The sequence below is a fragment of the Hyperolius riggenbachi genome, chromosome 3, assembly GCF_040937935.1.
Source record: "Hyperolius riggenbachi isolate aHypRig1 chromosome 3, aHypRig1.pri, whole genome shotgun sequence".
Taxonomy (NCBI): domain Eukaryota; kingdom Metazoa; phylum Chordata; class Amphibia; order Anura; family Hyperoliidae; genus Hyperolius; species Hyperolius riggenbachi.
Window position 1 is genome coordinate 26,009,456 of NC_090648.1, and position 17,245 is coordinate 26,026,700.

General features: G+C 45.5%; 1 protein-coding gene across 1 annotated transcript; it reads right to left on the bottom strand.

The window, feature by feature from the left end:
* Positions 1-406: 406 nt before the first annotated feature.
* Positions 407-1,354, bottom strand: LOC137561979 (putative olfactory receptor 5AK3). The gene has a single exon (XM_068273322.1). The coding sequence runs from the start codon at positions 1,352-1,354 to the stop codon at positions 407-409; it is 948 nt and encodes a 315-aa protein (XP_068129423.1).
* Between the last annotated feature and the right edge of the window lie 15,891 nt (positions 1,355-17,245).

Consider the following 17,245-nt stretch of genomic DNA (forward strand, 5'->3'; position numbering starts at 1 on the left):
ATTCTTAATTCTTTGCATTCCCTGATGCAAAAATGACTAGTGAAATACTTCTGAGAAATCCAAAATTGTAAAATTGGAAATTGGAAACACAGAAATCAGAATTTCTGCGGAATCGAAAATGGACATTTCCGACCATCCCTATTGGCACATTATCACCTCTCTGAACTTAGTTATAGACTGCATAACATAGAATGTTTTATTTACCCTCTCCCAACTCCTTTGACTGTTATGTTATCAATTTATATGTGTTTTTGTTGTTCTGTTCAATATGCAAATAAGTGAACTTCCCCATATTTGGGGCGTATTATTGGATTTGTTTCTAAATTGACAATAAAACTCTTTGAAACTAAAAGCAAAACATAAATAAATAAAACCATCTATTAAAAACATAGTTTTATGTTTATTGTCAGACATAATAACTACCTAATCTGACAATATTCATCAGTTTAAGCAAAGCTCTCTTTATCTCCTGGTTCCTCAGGCTGTAGATGATGGGATTCATCAATGGTGTCACCACAATGTATAATATGGATCTGTATTTATTTATGTTGACTTTGCTGTTATCTGTTGGGACCATGTAAACTGTCATTAGAGTTCCATAATAAGTACAGACAGTGACCAGGTGGGAGCTGCAGGTGGAGAAGGCCTTTCTTCTTCCATAAGCAGAAGATATCTTCAGGACAGTGTAAGAAATGCAAAGATAAGTTATGATTATAAAAACAAATGGAAAAAATAGCATAAACATTGAATTAATAAAGTCTTGTAGCATCAAACCAGATGTGTCTGAGGTGGACAACCCTACAACTGGTCCAAAATCACAAAAGAAATGGTCAATGTAATTAAGGTTACAAAAACTTAATTGAGACACAAAAATCATTTCACTTGATGTTACCAAGGTGTCCAAGAACCAAGAACCAGCAACAAGCTGCAGGCAAACACGAGGGTTCATAAGGGAAGAATATCGTAATGGGCTACAAATAGCAATAAATCGATCAATGGACATGGCAGCAATAAGAAAACATTGCACTAATCCGAAAATACCAAAACACCATATCTGGACAATGCATTCAGTAACTGACAGTTTTCCTTCTTCGAATAATGTAATGTCCAGAATCCGAGGCACAACACTACTGGTAAAGAGAACATCAGCTGTAGCTAAATGTTTAAGAAAAAAATACATTGGGATTTTAAGATGGTGAACAGTAGTCACCAAAACGATAATGAGAAGGTTGCCACAAAGTATCATTAGGTAAATTAAAAGAAACCCAATAAATAATAGAGCTTTACATTTATGAAGAACTTGAAATCCAAGTAACCGAATCTGAGTAACTTGAGTCTGATTAGCTTCACACATGATTAGAGCTATGACTGAGACCAATTAGTATGTACTTTCTGAACTCTAGGCCACGGAATGATGTGCAAACCTGATGTGTTTCAGAGTTTATGATACATAACAAAAATGTTTATAGAGGAATTGGATGTTTACCTACCTTTTTCAGATGTGCACATTACCTCTGAAAATAAAAATGAAACAAACTGAGTATACAGCAACAATATATGTAAACATTTTAGTAAGTAGTTTCTAGTGTTTCATTATCCCCAACCAGAGAGTCAAATAGCACCTTGTACTTCATTAGCCTGTTTTTGTTTTTTTTTGTTTTTTTTTCTATTGTTGAGGGTAGGTGGCACTTTGTGTAATGTGCTGTCATTAATTTGTATGGCTGTAACAATTAGTGTCAACAGGATAACAGATTTCTCATTATGTGGTGATCTGCAGTATCACCAATAATACAGATACTATATCTGATTATATGGTGATCTGCAGAATCACCAACGATACAGATATAGTAAGCAAATGGCGTGTAAGATCTGACGAAGGTCACTAGCTTTATTGCACAAAGTGTAGTGATTGGTGCAAACAGTAAGTTTCTGATAGATTCTCAGCGGTAACCTCACCAGTGGCGATGGTGGTTACAGATAGAACCACAGCGGTAACCTCACCAGTGGCGAGGGCCCACTGGTGAGAGAGAGTAGTCAGACAGATCAGGTAGGCAACAGACGGGCAGACAAAGTACAGAATCGGCAGGCAGAATTAAAGTGGAGTTCAGGCAAAAGCCGGCAACAAGATGAGATAAGCAGAGGTACAGAATCACAAGGCAGAAAGAATAGTCAGAGCAGGCAAAGATAAATAATACAGTAATGAAGTTATTATTAGAGCTATCAAAGGTCTGAGCGCTAACACGAAGTATTCGCAATAACAGACAATGAGCAAATGACATCTCCCAGCTTAAATACAGAAAGCAAATTCAAACCGCCCGCCCAGAGGGCTGAACCAATCAGCAGCGTGTGATTGGCAGGTTGGTGTCTGCTGACCGCAAGATCAGCTGACCCGTCTCCTCAGATTATAAAGGTCCTGCCGCCCCGCCCGCGAGCGTGCTGACCTAATCTGGTGTGCAGAGGAGAGACCTGTCCTGCCAGAGGCTGTGCACGATGTCTGAGAGGCTGCGGCCGCCGCCGGGGTGACGTCAGACGCAGAAGCGGCGGCCGCAGCACTCTCCGCTGGTGAGGTAATACTGCTATACCTGACAATGGCTATTCTAAACATCATGGCACTTACTTGTATGTTGGATTATTTTTAAGGGTTAAACTATAAGAGGAGCAGCTTTTGTGTTGCTCTTTCACCAAACTCTCTATTTTTACAAAAAATATCATAGATTTTAATGAAAATTAAAACTTTCTGCTGTGTTTTTGTGTTTGTTTGTTTGTTTACACCATTATATTCTATGTATCTTTGATATGATTTTTCAGTCTGCAAAGCAGAAAAGTGCCAATTTTTGTCACCACAATAGCTAATTTGATATATTACCCATATATTACCCATCCCTGTGTTAATGGCATTGTATTGATGTTCCATTTTTTAGTTTGTTTCATTGATTCAAGTCCTAATACCAATATGTCCAAAGTACAACACTGAGGCCCATATGCAATTAGATTTTTCTCCTGAGTTTCCTTTGAGGAGATCATTTTTAATCTTTGATTTCAAGTAACTTTTCAGCACTTTGCAATGAAAAAAAGTATCAAAAGTATTTTGAGTATCTGTTTGCTTGCTGGTGGTTTAAAAGTCATTTATTGACAAATTTGAAAACATCACCTAGGAGGAAACTCAGGAGAAAAGGTTAATTGCATATGGGCCTGAGACTCCTACTCCTAAAATGCCTTTTAAGCCGCCAGCAATCAAGAAAATACTATAAAGAGTAAATTTCGCTGTACTTTGTCACCTACTTTTTGGTACTTTTTAAATTGCAGAATGCTCAAAAGTTATTTTAAACAGAAGATGAAAATTATCTCCAAGGAGAAAACTTAGGGGAAAAAGTGAATTGGATCGGGTCTTTTGCCTCTTATAGGGGGTTGATTCACAAAAGGTTAGGTTAAAGATAAGGAGAGCTAAACCTTGATTTAAGTCAGTTAAGGAGAGCTAAACAATGAGTTAAGTCAGCTAAGGAGAGCTAAATCATGAGTTAAGTAATTTAAGGAGAGATAAACTGTGAGTTAATAAGTAAGGTGAGATCATTTAACAGAAAAGCTTTAGTAAAGGGACCCTGAGCAGTCCCCTAAAATCATGCACAGTTTTCTAAATCTAAACCGTGCATGCGCAGGACTGTCACGCCTGCCGCCGTGATGACACATAGCGGCCATTGTGATGACGAGGAGCGTCATAAAGCAGGAAGAGCTGGCCCGCCACCCAGCAGGGTGTCACCGGTAATGGAAGCCGCCAGAGTGATACGAACAGGAGCCTCCTGACCTTTCTCTATGCATGATTGGTGCAAGAGTGCAATACAGAAACTGCATCCACTACCAAGACATACTGGGTACATTTGATTTTCTTTTTCCAAAGGAAAGAAAGAGGACATCTTACATATTCTTCTGACTACAGGGCAGGCATACTTAAAGGAATACTATTGATGTATGCATTTATTTTTAAATGCTGTATGTTGTAGCACACATTAGGACAAGTACTAAGAGCAATTTGATTCCTCACACAGCTGTTCCTCTCAGCTGTAAATCCTCCATCAGTTTTGGGGTCAGTTTTGGATACAAAATGTATTTAAATACTGACGGCTCCCAGAGGGCTAGACCATGTCTCTGCACAGGGGAGTTGCTATCAACTCCTCAGTTTATAGTTTAATTATCACCTTGCTGAAAGAATCTTATTGCTATGGTGGTAAGGGATTAAAGATTCTAGCAATGTGTGTTTATTATCTTTGCTTCTCTTGACTGATAAAGATACTAATACTGCTAATTGTAGACAGTGGTCTGCCCCTCTCAGCAGCTTGTAAAGTGGATGCAGCCTGGGGTGAATCATCACAATCAGGCAACCAGGCAAGCAGTCTGAGTGTAAACACAGACTAGTGTTATAGCTAGTTATATTCCAGCAATATTCCAGCTCATTTAGTTACCTGTTACCACCTCAGATCAGCCTATTTCTCCTCATGTCTCCTGCATGCTGTGAGTGACACAGTGAAATATATTTGTGAGCTGTGTGAGAAATGAATTTTTAAGCAGGGATAGAGGGAGAGAGACCTGGGTGAATACATAAAGTGCCCCTAGCACTAGTGGTAATGCGTACACTAATATAGAGTATTAAAAAAAAGTCGTTTCAATCGATAGTATTCCTTTAAATTATATCAGCTGTTTAAAGCAAGATGTCAAGCAACATGTGGAACATTTAAAAGAGGTGACATTACTAACAGCACCATAAAAATACTTTCTTATAAGAAATAGGGACATATGGATATTATTTGCGTATGCCTTTGCTCAGAAGAATATGTAAGATGCCATCTTCTTCATCCGCTTTGAAAAGGCAGCTTTAAAAGAGGGGCCTTTTCTAACAGAACCGTTCCTAACAGTACCATAAAAGAGTAATCTCATGAGACATATGGATGCTGGACCAGAGGAGGAGGAAGGCAGCAAAACACTTACTTCCTAAAAAGCATAAAAATACCTTGTTACACGAGAAGTAAAACCACAAGATGAAATAATAGTCAGCGCTGCACAATATGTTGGCGCTTTATAAGTGCAATAAATAAATCAATAGTCATATTTCCGCAGTACAGTCAATCTTGACATTCAGCACAGCGTTTCTTGTCTTGGAAAATAAAGCTAATTTTTGGTAATAATGTGTTCATCTGTTAGGCACAGAGGCAAACTGCATAAAACTGCAAACTGTATTTTCTTGACTGTTCAGAACATTTATAGAGACAGAACTGGAGGTATGAAATTCCCAGTGGATTGTGAAAATGATGTATAGCCCTGTCCCCTGTGTCCATGTCGCTAATTAATATCAAAGGACGTCAGTGTACTTTTAATTATTGTATGCAATTTGAAGTGCTAGAAGAACAAATAGAAGATATGAGTGCTGAACCAAACAATAGTAGCTGCCAGAGGTTTTCCAATCCAAATTGAATTGAGACAAAGTGCATGTAAGTATTCCTCAGCACTGTCACTTTAAATACATAAGTGTTGCTGCCTGCAGTCCCCAAGTGCTCAACAAAGATGTGGCCACCGCCAGGTTATAAACCCACAACACAGGCTCAGTTTCCAAGTTCAGCAGGGGATTCCACTGTATTAAAACATGAATACAGGTTAAAAACTTGCACTGTGGGTCCATGCACACTGGACCCCAATCGCATCAATTCGCCTATAAGGGGAGACTCGGTGGCTCTGGAACCCACTCAAGGCCATTTTTATTGGCTGGCTGAATGCCAAGCAGGAGGGGAAGCAGTGGGCAAAAACAGCTGCGGTGAGGGATTTCTAAAATGTATAAATGTATAACATAGTGCAAACTAATAAATGGATTACATTCCAAGATACAAAAGGTTAAGAGAGTCCTGCCCATGCGAGCTTACAATCTAAAGGAATGGTGTGGAAACAAGAGGTGGGGATGTATACAGTATACAGTGGCTTGCAAAAGTATTCGGCCCCCTTGAAGTTTTCCACATTTTGTCATATTACTGCCACAAACATGCATCAATTTTATTGGAATTCCACATGAAAGACCAATACAAAGTGGTGTACATGTGAGAAGTGGAATGAAAATCATACATGATTCCAAACATTTTTTACAAATCAATAACTGCAAAGTGGGGTGTGCGTAATTATTCAGCCCCCTGAGTCAATACTTTGTAGAAACACCTTTTGCTGCAATTACAGCTGCCAGTCTTTTAGGGTATGTCTCTACCAGCTTTGCACATCTAGAGACTGAAATCCTTGCCCACTCCTCTTTGCAAAACAGCTCCAGCTCAGTCAGATTAGATGGACAGCGTTTGTGAACAGCAGTTTTCAGATCTTGCCACAGATTCTCGATTGGATTTAGATCTGGACTTTGACTGGGCCATTCTAACACATGGATATGTTTTGTTTTACACCATTCCATTGTTGCCCTGGCTTTATGTTTAGGGTTGTTGTCCTGCTGGAAGGTGAACCTCCGCCACAGTCTCAAGTCTTTTGCAGTCTCCAAGAGGTTTTCTTACAAGATTGCCCTGTATTTGGCTCCATCCATCTTCCCATCAACTCTGACCAGCTTCCTTGTCCCTGCTGAAGAGAAGCAACCCCAGAGCAAGATGCTGCCACCACCATATTTGACTGGATCAGTGAATAATGGCGCACAGGGCCTATGCATAAAAATGGCCCCGCATTAAAAAGATTATCGCTATTTATCGTTAGTACTGCATAATAATGGCGCACAGGGAAAAAAGAAGAAAAACGGCACACACTAACATTATTTATCAATAGTGGCACACACTAACGTTATTTATCAATAGTGCCGTTCATTTGCCAAACAGCAGACGTTATTGTCCACAGTAACATTATTTATCAATAGCGCCCTACATAAGCCAAACTGCAATGCAGACATTATTTAACTGCAAAACGGTGAATGGATTTAATGTAACACTGTCATTAGGGTTAGGGTTAGGCACCACTGGGGGGTAGGGTTAGGCACCATCAGGGGGGTCTTAGGATTAGGCACCACCAGGGGGGTCTTAGGGTTAGGCACCACCAGGGGGGTTTAGGGGTTAGGGATAGGTATAGAGAGGGTTTTGTGTGTTAACACAAAATAACGATAAGGCTTTAACGCTAAATAACAATAAGGCTTTAACGTTAAAGAACAATAAGGCTTTAACGTTAAATAGCGATAAGTGGCAAATGGATTAGCGGCAACACCATGCGCCATTATTCGCATTCGCCATTTTCAGATGGATCCATATTTGACAGTCGGGATGGTGTGTTCTGAGTGATGTGCAGTGTTAGTTTTCTGGCACGCATAGCGTTTTGCATTTTGGCCAAAAAGTTCCATTTTGGTCTCATCCGACCAGAGCACCTTCTTTCACATGTTTGCTGTGTCCCCCACATGGCTTGTGGCCAGTGGCGGCTCCAGGAAATTTTTTTAGGGGGTGCTATGCAGGTGCTGGACCAATTTCTGGGGGAGCTGACGGGCAAAAAATGGGTGTGGCTACAACCTGCGGCGCGCGAAGCGCGTCGCGTCGAAAAAATGGGCGTGGTCATGACCGGATGAGGGCGGGGCTAACTGTAATTTAAAGTGAACCCAGGGTGAGAGTGATATGGTGGCTGCCATATTTATTTCCTTTTAAACAATACTAGTTGCCTGGCAGCCCTGCTGATCTATTTGGCTGTAGTAGTGAACTGAATTACACCAGAAACAAGCCATGCAGCTAATCTTGTCAGTTCTGACAATATTGTCAGAAACCCCTGACCTGCTGCATGCTTGTTCAGGGTCTATGGTTGAAAGAATAAGAGGCAGAGGACCAGCACGGCAGCCAGGCAACTGGTATTGCTTAAAGGGAGATAAATATGGCAGCCTCAATATTATTCTCACCTCGGGTTCCCTTTAAAAGTGCAACGCAAAGACAGAGGGCCCAAGTTTTGGTGACCCTTTTCCCAGAAAATTCACATAATTGTGCAGGTTTTCTCAAGAAAATACACGTAATGTGAGCAGATTTTAACAAAAAACACGTCCAATGACCCCAATATGCACAATCGTTATCAGATATGGCTCCAATATGCACAATCGGTAGCAGATATGATCCCAATATGCACAATCGGTAGCAGATATGACCCCAATATGCACAATCGGTAGCAGATATGACCCCAATATGCACAATCGGTAGCAGATATGACCCCAATATGCACAATCGGTAGCAGATATGACCCCAATATGCACAATCGGTAGCAGATATGACCCCAATATGCACAATCGGTAGCAGATATGACCCCAATATGCACAATCGGTAGCAGATATGACCCCAATATGCACAATCGGTAGCAGATATGACCCCAATATGCACAATCGGTAGCAGATATGGTCCCAATATGCACAATCGGTAGCAGATATGGTCCCAATATGCACAATCGGTAGCAGATATGGTCCCAATATGCACAATCGGTAGCAGATATGGTCCCAATATGCACAATCGGTAGCAGATATGGTCCCAATATGCACAATCGGTAGCAGATATGGTCCCAATATGCACAATCGGTGGCAGATATGGTCCCAATATGCACAATCGGTGGCAGATATGGTCCCAATATGCACAATCGTTATCAGATATGGCCCCAATATGCACAATCGGTAGCAGATATGACCCCAATATGCACAATCGGTAGCAGATATGACCCCAATATGCACAATCGGTAGCAGATATGGCCCCAATATGCACAATCGGTAGCAGATATGGCCCCAATATGCACAATCGGTAGCAGATATGGCCCCAATATGCACAATCGGTAGCAGATATGGCCCCAATATGCACAATCGGTAGCAGATATGGTCCCAATATGCACAATCGGTAGCAGATATGGTCCCAATATGCACAATCGGTAGCAGATATGGTCCCAATATGCACAATCGGTGGCAGATATGGTCCCAATATGCACAATCGGTGGCAGATATGGTCCCAATATGCACAATCGTTATCAGATATGGCCCCAATATGCACAATCGGTAGCAGATATTACCCCAATATGCACAATCGGTAGCAGATATGACCCCAATATGCACAATCGGTAGCAGATATGACCCCAATATGCACAATCGGTAGCAGATATGACTCCAATATGCACAATCCGTAGCAGATATGACCCCAATATGCACAATCGGTAGCAGAAATGACCCCAATATGCACAATCGGTAGCAGAAATGACCCCAATATGCACAATCGGTAGCAGAAATGACCCCAATATGCACAATCGGTAGCAGAAATGACCCCAATATGCACAATCGGTAGCAGAAATGACCCCAATATGCACAATCGGTAGCAGAAATGACCCCAATATGCACAATCCGTAGCAGATATGACCCCAATATGCACAATCCGTAGCAGATATGACCCCAATATGCACAATCCGTAGCAGATATGACCCCAATATGCACAATCCGTAGCAGATATGACCCCAATATGCACAATCAGCATCACCTGAAAAAGAAAAGAAAAACCCATTTACTCACCTACAGCCAGAAGACCTTCTTTCCCGACCTCCTGTCCCGAGTCCCGACCTCATTGTGGCGCGCAGCGCCCGCGCGCCCACGATCCTCTTCCTTCCCGACGTCACGACGAGACTTCCTGCCTGCATGCAGAGAGCAGGGCTACGGGAAAATGGCCGCCCGAAGCCATGCACTGCAGACTCGAAGTCTGCAGAACAGGGCTCCGGGCGGCCATCTTACCGTAGCCCTGCCTGCTGCTCCGTGCTGCCGCTGTGTGAACTGACTTGGCGTCTTTTAGACGCCTGAAGTCAGTTCACTCCAGGGGGTGCTTTGGGGGTGCTTGGACAATTCTAGGGGGTGCTCGAGCACCCCCTTGCACCCCCCTGGCGCCGCCCCTGCTTGTGGCAAACTGCAAACGGGACTTCTTATGCTTTTCTGGTAACAATGGCTTTCTTCTTGCCACTCTTCCATAAGAGCCAACTTTGTGCAGTGCACGACTAATAGTTGTCCTATGGACAGATTCCCCCACCTGAGTTGTAGATCTCTGCAGCTCGTCCAAAGTCACCGTGGACCTCTTGACTGCATTTCTGATTAGTGCTCTCCTTGTTCGGCCTGTGAGTTTAGGTGGACGGCCTTGTCTTGGTAGGTTTACAGTTGTGCCATACTCCTTCCATTTCTGAATGATCACTTGAACAGTGCTCCGTGGGATGTTTAAAGCTTTGGAAATCTTTTTGTAGCCTAAGCCTGCTTTAAATTTCTCAATAACTTTATCCCTGACCTGTCTTGTGTGTTCTTTGGACTTCATGGTGTTGTTGCTCCCAAGATTCTCTTAGACAACCTCTGAGGCTGTCACAGAGCAGCTGTATTTGTACTGACATTAGATTACACACAGGTGCACTCTATTTAGTCATTAGAACTCATCAGGCAATGTCTACGGGCAACTGACTGCACTCAGACCAAAGGGGGCCGAATAAGTACGCACACTCCACTTTGCAGTTATTGGTTTGTAAAAAATGCTTGGAATCATGTATGATTTTCGTTCCATTTCTCACGTGTACACCACTTTGTGTTGGTCTTTCACGTGGGATTCCAATAAAATTGATTCATGTTTGTGGCAGTAATGTGACAAAATGTGGAAAACTTCAAGGGGGCCGAATACTTTTGCAAGCCACTGTATATACAGGCAGTGCATGATTAGGTTGTTTAGTAAGAAGTAAATGTAGATGCGAGGTTGAAGGGTGCATTGTCTAAGATAGAGCATATGCTTGTTGGAAAAGGTGGGTTTTGAGGGAGCGTTTAAAGATTTCAAAGGCGGGAGAATGGCGGATGTGCTGTGGGAGGGCATTCCAGAGGAGGGGTGAGGCTTATGAGGAGTCTTGTACGCGTGAACGTGAGAAGGTAATTGTAGAGAAGGATAAAAGAAGCTTGTGTGCAGATCTGAGATTGCGGTTGGGTTGGTATCTGGTAACTACTGAGGAGATGTAAAGGGGAGGGAGATTGTGGAGAGCTTTGTAGGTTAGAGTTAAGAATTTGAACTAAATCCTCTGGTTGATTGTTAGTGTAACGTCTGAAACTATGGCGGCTGCGGATGCGCAGGATAGATCCGCAGCCGCCTTTGTTCCTTGTTCACAGGCCTTATTGTCCCGGCGGCGTCCAGCACGCCGGGAACGTCATTGTCTCTGGCTTATACAGTCTCTGTATCGCGCGGGCGCGCACAGAGACAGGACCTTTATGCTGGAAGAAGGCGTGTCAGCTAACCTGCCAGTCGGCTGACGTCAGGAGTGACTCACCACGCTAGGATTGGCTGATTGCTAGGGGGGCCTGGCACTTGGCTCTCCTCGGCTTCTTAAGCCTTCACGGTTCATTGGCAACTCGTCTGCTGTTGCGAATACACTCGTGTTAGCGCTCAGACCTAGTGAGGTTCCTGTTGATGATAGATGTATATGCAGTGTTTGCAATATACATCTATCTATAGTTAGTTATTATTACATTGTATTTTTAATAACCTGTGTATGATTCTGGCTAATCTGTGACCTTGCTATTGCTAAACGATTCTATACCTCTGCCTTTCTGACTTTAGATGCTGAACCTCTACGTGATATTAACTACTCTTTTTCTTATGTTCTGCCTGTCTGCAAACATCTACAAGTTGCATTGCAATATGCATCCTCCAAGTGTACCACACTCCATATTTATTTCACCTGCTCTGCTTTCCTCACCTTACTCAGCTTCTCATGAACTGTTAGCTCTCCTGAAATCTCTCTCTCCCTCCAGCAGCTCAAAAACCTCACAAACATTTAAATCCCATTCACATTTGCTTACTCTCTCCCTCCTACTCTTACTTTCTGCTGGTGATATATCACCTAACCCTGGGCCACAGCTTGCTGCCAGACAAACATCCCCTGCTGACCCACTTCACAGTCCTCTGTCCACAAATAACCTCAACATCCATCCTCGCCCCAACCTGATTTCCATCCATCCCACTCACAAACACATGCTCCCCTTACCCTGCGGTCTCTGGAATGCCAGATCCGTCCGCAATAAACTTACAGCGGTCCACAACCTCTTCCTCTCCAAATCCCTCACCATCCTCGCACTCACTGAGACATGGCTCACCCCCTCTGACTCTGCCACAGAGGCTGCCCTCTCCTACGGGGGGCTTCACCTCAGTCACACCCCCAGACCAGACAACAGGACCGGGGGAGGGGTGGGTCTGGTCCTCTCCCCATCCTGCACATTCCATTTCCTCACTCCACCTTCCTCCCTACAATTCACATCATTTGAGGCCCACACTATCCGCCTCTACAATCCCCTCCCAGCCATTGTTGCAGTCTTATACCGCCCTCCAGGCTCCACACGACAATTTCTCGACAACCTTGCCTCCTGGCTCCCACACATACTCTCCTCTGACCTCCCCACCATCATCCTCGGGGATTTCAATATTCCCATCAATGAACCCAAGAACTCTGTTGTGACCCAGCTACTCACCCTAGCCAACTTGCATGGCCTAGTACAACACACAAACGCCCCCACTCACACTGACCGTCACACTCTCGACCTTATATTAACTAAATCCACCCCCATTGCAGACCTCGACATCGCACCAATTTCCACCCTCAGACCATTACCTTCTCACATTCAACCTCCTAACGGAAGGCACCTCCAAACTACCCCCCCCCACCCACCTGGTCGATGGCAGCGAGACCCTGGCATCCTTGCTGACTCCCTCCATGGCCTCTCCTCCACTCTCCCCACCCTAACCTGTCCTAATCTTGCTGCAGCTCAGTATCACCAAACTCTCTCATCAGCCCTAGAGAAAGCTGCTCCGCCAATATTCCGCCGCAACCGACCCCCTAACCCCCAGCCCTGGCGCACTACCCATACTCGCAACCTCCAGAGGGAAACACTTGCCACGGAATGAAAATGGAGGAAAACTCGGCTAAACCAGGATTTCCTACAGTACAAGACTAACCTGTTGCAGTTCCACACTGCCCTTGCTCATGCGAAGCAGGAATACTTTACCAAGCTCATCGGAGCACAAGCTTCCAATCCCCGGCGTCTTTTTGGCACATTCAACTCCCTGCTTAAACCCGCCCCCCCCCCCCACCTTCTGTTTCCTCCCTCTCTGCCACAGATTTAGCCACCCACTTCACCAACAAAATTGTCTCCATCCGTCAGGAAATAACCAATCTTCAATCTTCACCTCCCACCCGCTCACAACCAACTCCTCCTCCACCCTATCCTCCCCTCACCTTCTTCACTCCTACTACCACTGAGGAAGTCAACCACCTACTGCAGACTTCCCATACCACTACCTCCCCCTTTGACCCTATCCCTTCTGATCTACTTCAGCCTCACTTGTCGGATCTGGCCCCAGTCCTCACTACCCTGTTTAACCTCTCCCTATCCACAGGCACCTTCCCCTCAGACTTCAAGCAGGCCACAGTACTGCCCCTGCTCAAGAAACCCTCCCTCGACCCCTCGATACCCTCCAACTACCGCCCGATCTCCCCCCTCCCCTTCGCCTCAAAACTCCTTGAGCGTCTGGTTCACAAACGCCTGACCCAGTACCTCAATGCCAACTCAATACTAGACCCACTGCAATCTGGATTTCGGCCTGCCTACTCAACCGAAACGGCTCTCACCAAAGTGATCAATGACCTTGCCTTAGCTAAAGCTGAAGGTAAATACTCCATTCTCCTCCTCTTTGACCTTTCAGCAGCTTTTGATACAGTAGATCATACCCTACTCCTCCAGTCCCTCCAATCCATGGGCATTCACGATCTCGCCCTGACCTGGCTTTCATCCTACCTCTCCAACCGCTCCTTCACGACCGCCTTCAATGAGTCCTCGTCCACCCCCAACCACCTCTCAGTGGGAGTCCCCCAAGGCTCGGTCCTTGGCCCCCTACTGTTCTCCGTATACACATCCTCCATTGGCAAGGTTATCTCCTCCATGGGTTTTAACTATCATCTGTATGCAGATGACACCCAAATCTACCTCCACACCCCTGACATATCCACCACTACCATGGACAAGGTCTCCTCCTGCCTATCTGCCATCTCCTCCTGGATGTCCGCTAGGTTCCTGAAATTAAATCTAGACAAAACGGAATTTATGATCTTCCCATCCCGGTCATCCCTGGACCTCCCAGATGTGCAGGTCACTGTTAACCACACTACCATTCACCCTACCTCTCAAGCCCGCTGTCTGGGTGTCACCCTGGACTCTGCACTCTCCTTCACTCCCCACATCCAAAACCTCACAAAGTCCTGCAACTTCCACCTTCGTAACATCTATAAGATTTGCCTTTCCTGACCCCTGCCACCACCAAACTCCTCATCCATGCCCTCATAATTTCCCGCCTCGAATACTGCAATGCCCTTCTGTCTGGCCTCCCTAAGACCCGAATAGCCCCACTGCAGTCCATCATGAATGCAGCAGCCAGAATATCCACTTCTCCCATCGCTCCTCCAGGGTGGCTCCCCTCCGTGAATCCCTCCACTGGCTTCCTATCCAGTCCAGAATCAGATTCAAGATATTGTGTCTGACCTACAAATCCGTCCACAAAACCTGTCCAACCTACATTTCTGATCTTACTCAGAGATACACACCAAGCCGCTCACTCCGCTTCTCCAATGAACTTCGCCTGACCGTCCCCCGCATCACCCAGTCTCATGCACGCCTCCAAGACTTCTCAAGAGCCGCTCCAACACTATGGAACTCCCTACCTCCACCCATTAGGGCAGCCCCCTCCTTCAACACCTTCAAGAAGGCCCTTAAAACTTACCTTTTCACTCTGGCCTACCACCCCTCACAATTGCTCTAAACCCACAGCTGAACCCTGGTCCCCCTACCGCTTGTGTCCCTACCTCTCCCCCTAGATTGTAAGCCTTTGGGCAGGGTCCTCCTCCTTTTGTGTCCTACCTGATCATGCACCTCCATTACTGTGCACCCATGCTATGCATTTGAGTGAACTGAACTTGCCTAATCTCCATGCTCCCCTCCAGTGACTGACTAAGCATTACCTTGTACTCATACTGTGCTGTGTGATCTGGTTTTCTTGTATTCCTGTATTGCCATATTGCTATTTGTCACCCCTAAATATTGTCTGTAACCTAAATTAATGTCCAGTGCTGCGTAATATGTTGGCGCTTTATAAATACAATAAATAATAATAATAATAATACTCTCTTGCCTGCCGTTTTGGTACTGTCTCTGCCTGCCTGTTATTGTACTTTGCCTGTCTGACTACTCTACTCACCAGTGGGCCCTTGCCACTGGTGAGGTGCTCTGGCCATTAGAACCCACCAGCTCTTCTGGTGAGGTTCAGACTCACTAGTATAAGCTCCAGTGACTGTTAGTACCTTGCCAGCTCCTCTTACAAGGTCTTGCTAAACCATTCAGTCACTGGTGCTGTTATTACCTTCCCAGCTCCTCTGGAAAGGTCTTGCTAAACTATTCAGTCACTGGTGCTGTTATTACCTTCCCAGCTCCTCTGGAAAGGTCTAGTTTAACTATTCAGTCATTTGTACTGTCAGTACCTTACCAGCCCCTCTGGTAAGGTTTAGCCAAACTTCTTTAGTTCTCTCATTATTAGTACTTTCCCAGCTCCTCTGGTAAAGGTATTGTTATTTGTGTTGATAGACCCTTCAGCTCCTCTGGAGAAGTCTATACTGTTGCAGCTAGTACCCACCAGCTCCTCTGGTGAGGTCTAGCACTGTTCTCGCAGCTAGTACCCACCAGCTCCTCTGGTGAGGTCTAGGACTGTTCTTGCAGCTAGTACCCACCAGCTCCTCTGGTGAGGTCTAGCACTGTTCTCGCAGCTAGTACCCACCAGCTCCTCTAGTGAGGTCTAGGACTGTTCTTGCAGATATTACTCACCAGCTCCTATGGTGAGATCTATCCATTTACTCTACTGTTGCACCAAACCCCACACCTTACTTTCAGCTAGCTATACTAGTATTATTGGTGATACTGCAGATCACCACATAATCAGGCGTAGCGTCTGTATTATTGGTGATTCTGCAGATCATCAATGATCAGACGTCTGAGTTGCAGCACCCAATCGTTACAGTTAGCCAGTGAAGAGCTTGACAGAGAGGAGCAGCAGAGGAAGAGCTAGAAGAGAGATGAATGAATCGAGCAGCAGAGTTCAGCTGATACCTATACTGGGGTCACCTGGATGTGACCCCAGTTCATGTCACCATCCAAGCGACATGAACTGGGGACAGTTCATGTTGCTTGGATGGCGACATGAACTGACCCAGCTTCCCATTCAGAAGTGGGTCCAGGATCAGTGATCCTGATGTCCTCCCTTTCATGCATCTGGATAACCCAGGGGTCCCTGCAAAGGCAGCGCAACATGTGCACAGCCATGGGAAAGAGGCCGGCATTGGCAGACTGTGACACACCTTCGTCTTCGTCCTCCAAGAGGACATGCCTGTCCTCCTCTTCCTGCGCCGTGTCCTACTGAAGTCGCCACCCCCGCTCAATGGCAGTAGTACTCTGCTGCTCCCCCTCAGCATCCAGGTTAGGGACCTCCAACTTCTCATCCTCCACTACCTGTAAGTCATCTTCCTCCTCCTGTGAGGTGGACTTTTCTGCCTGCTCCTGATCCAGCTGGCTCAGGGCTGCCTCTCCTTCTTCCATCAGATCACACATTGCCCTGTCCAGCAGGCAAACCAGGGACACTCACTCACAGAGGGATGCCCACTCCCGGCTCACCATCTTGGTTCCCTACAGAAATGGAGTCAAGACCAGGCACACTTGCTGCATATCTGTCCACTGAGCTGTGGAGATCAGCTGCAGGTTGGTGGTGCCGTAGACATTTGCCTCACAGATTTACCTCTTAACCCTCTGGGCGATATAATTACATTGCCCAGGAGGGGGCGCAGCACTTTTTAAAAATGTTTTTATTCTTTAAATCATGTAACGAGCCCTGGGCTCGCTACATGATAGCCGCTGCACAGCGGCATCCCCCCACCCTTCGGCGATCAGAGTAAGCAGGAAATCCTGTTCAGAACAGGATTTCCTGCTGGGCTTCCCCGGTCGCCATGGCGATGGGGCGGGATGACGTCACCGACGTCGTGACGTCAGAGGGAGTCCCGATCCACCCCTCAGCACTGCCTGGCATTGATTGGCCAGGCTGCGCAAGGGGTCGGGGAGGGGGGGCTGCGTGGCATGGCGGGTAGCGGCGGATCAGCGATGAGCGGCAGCGATTGGAAGTTACACGCAGCTAGCAAA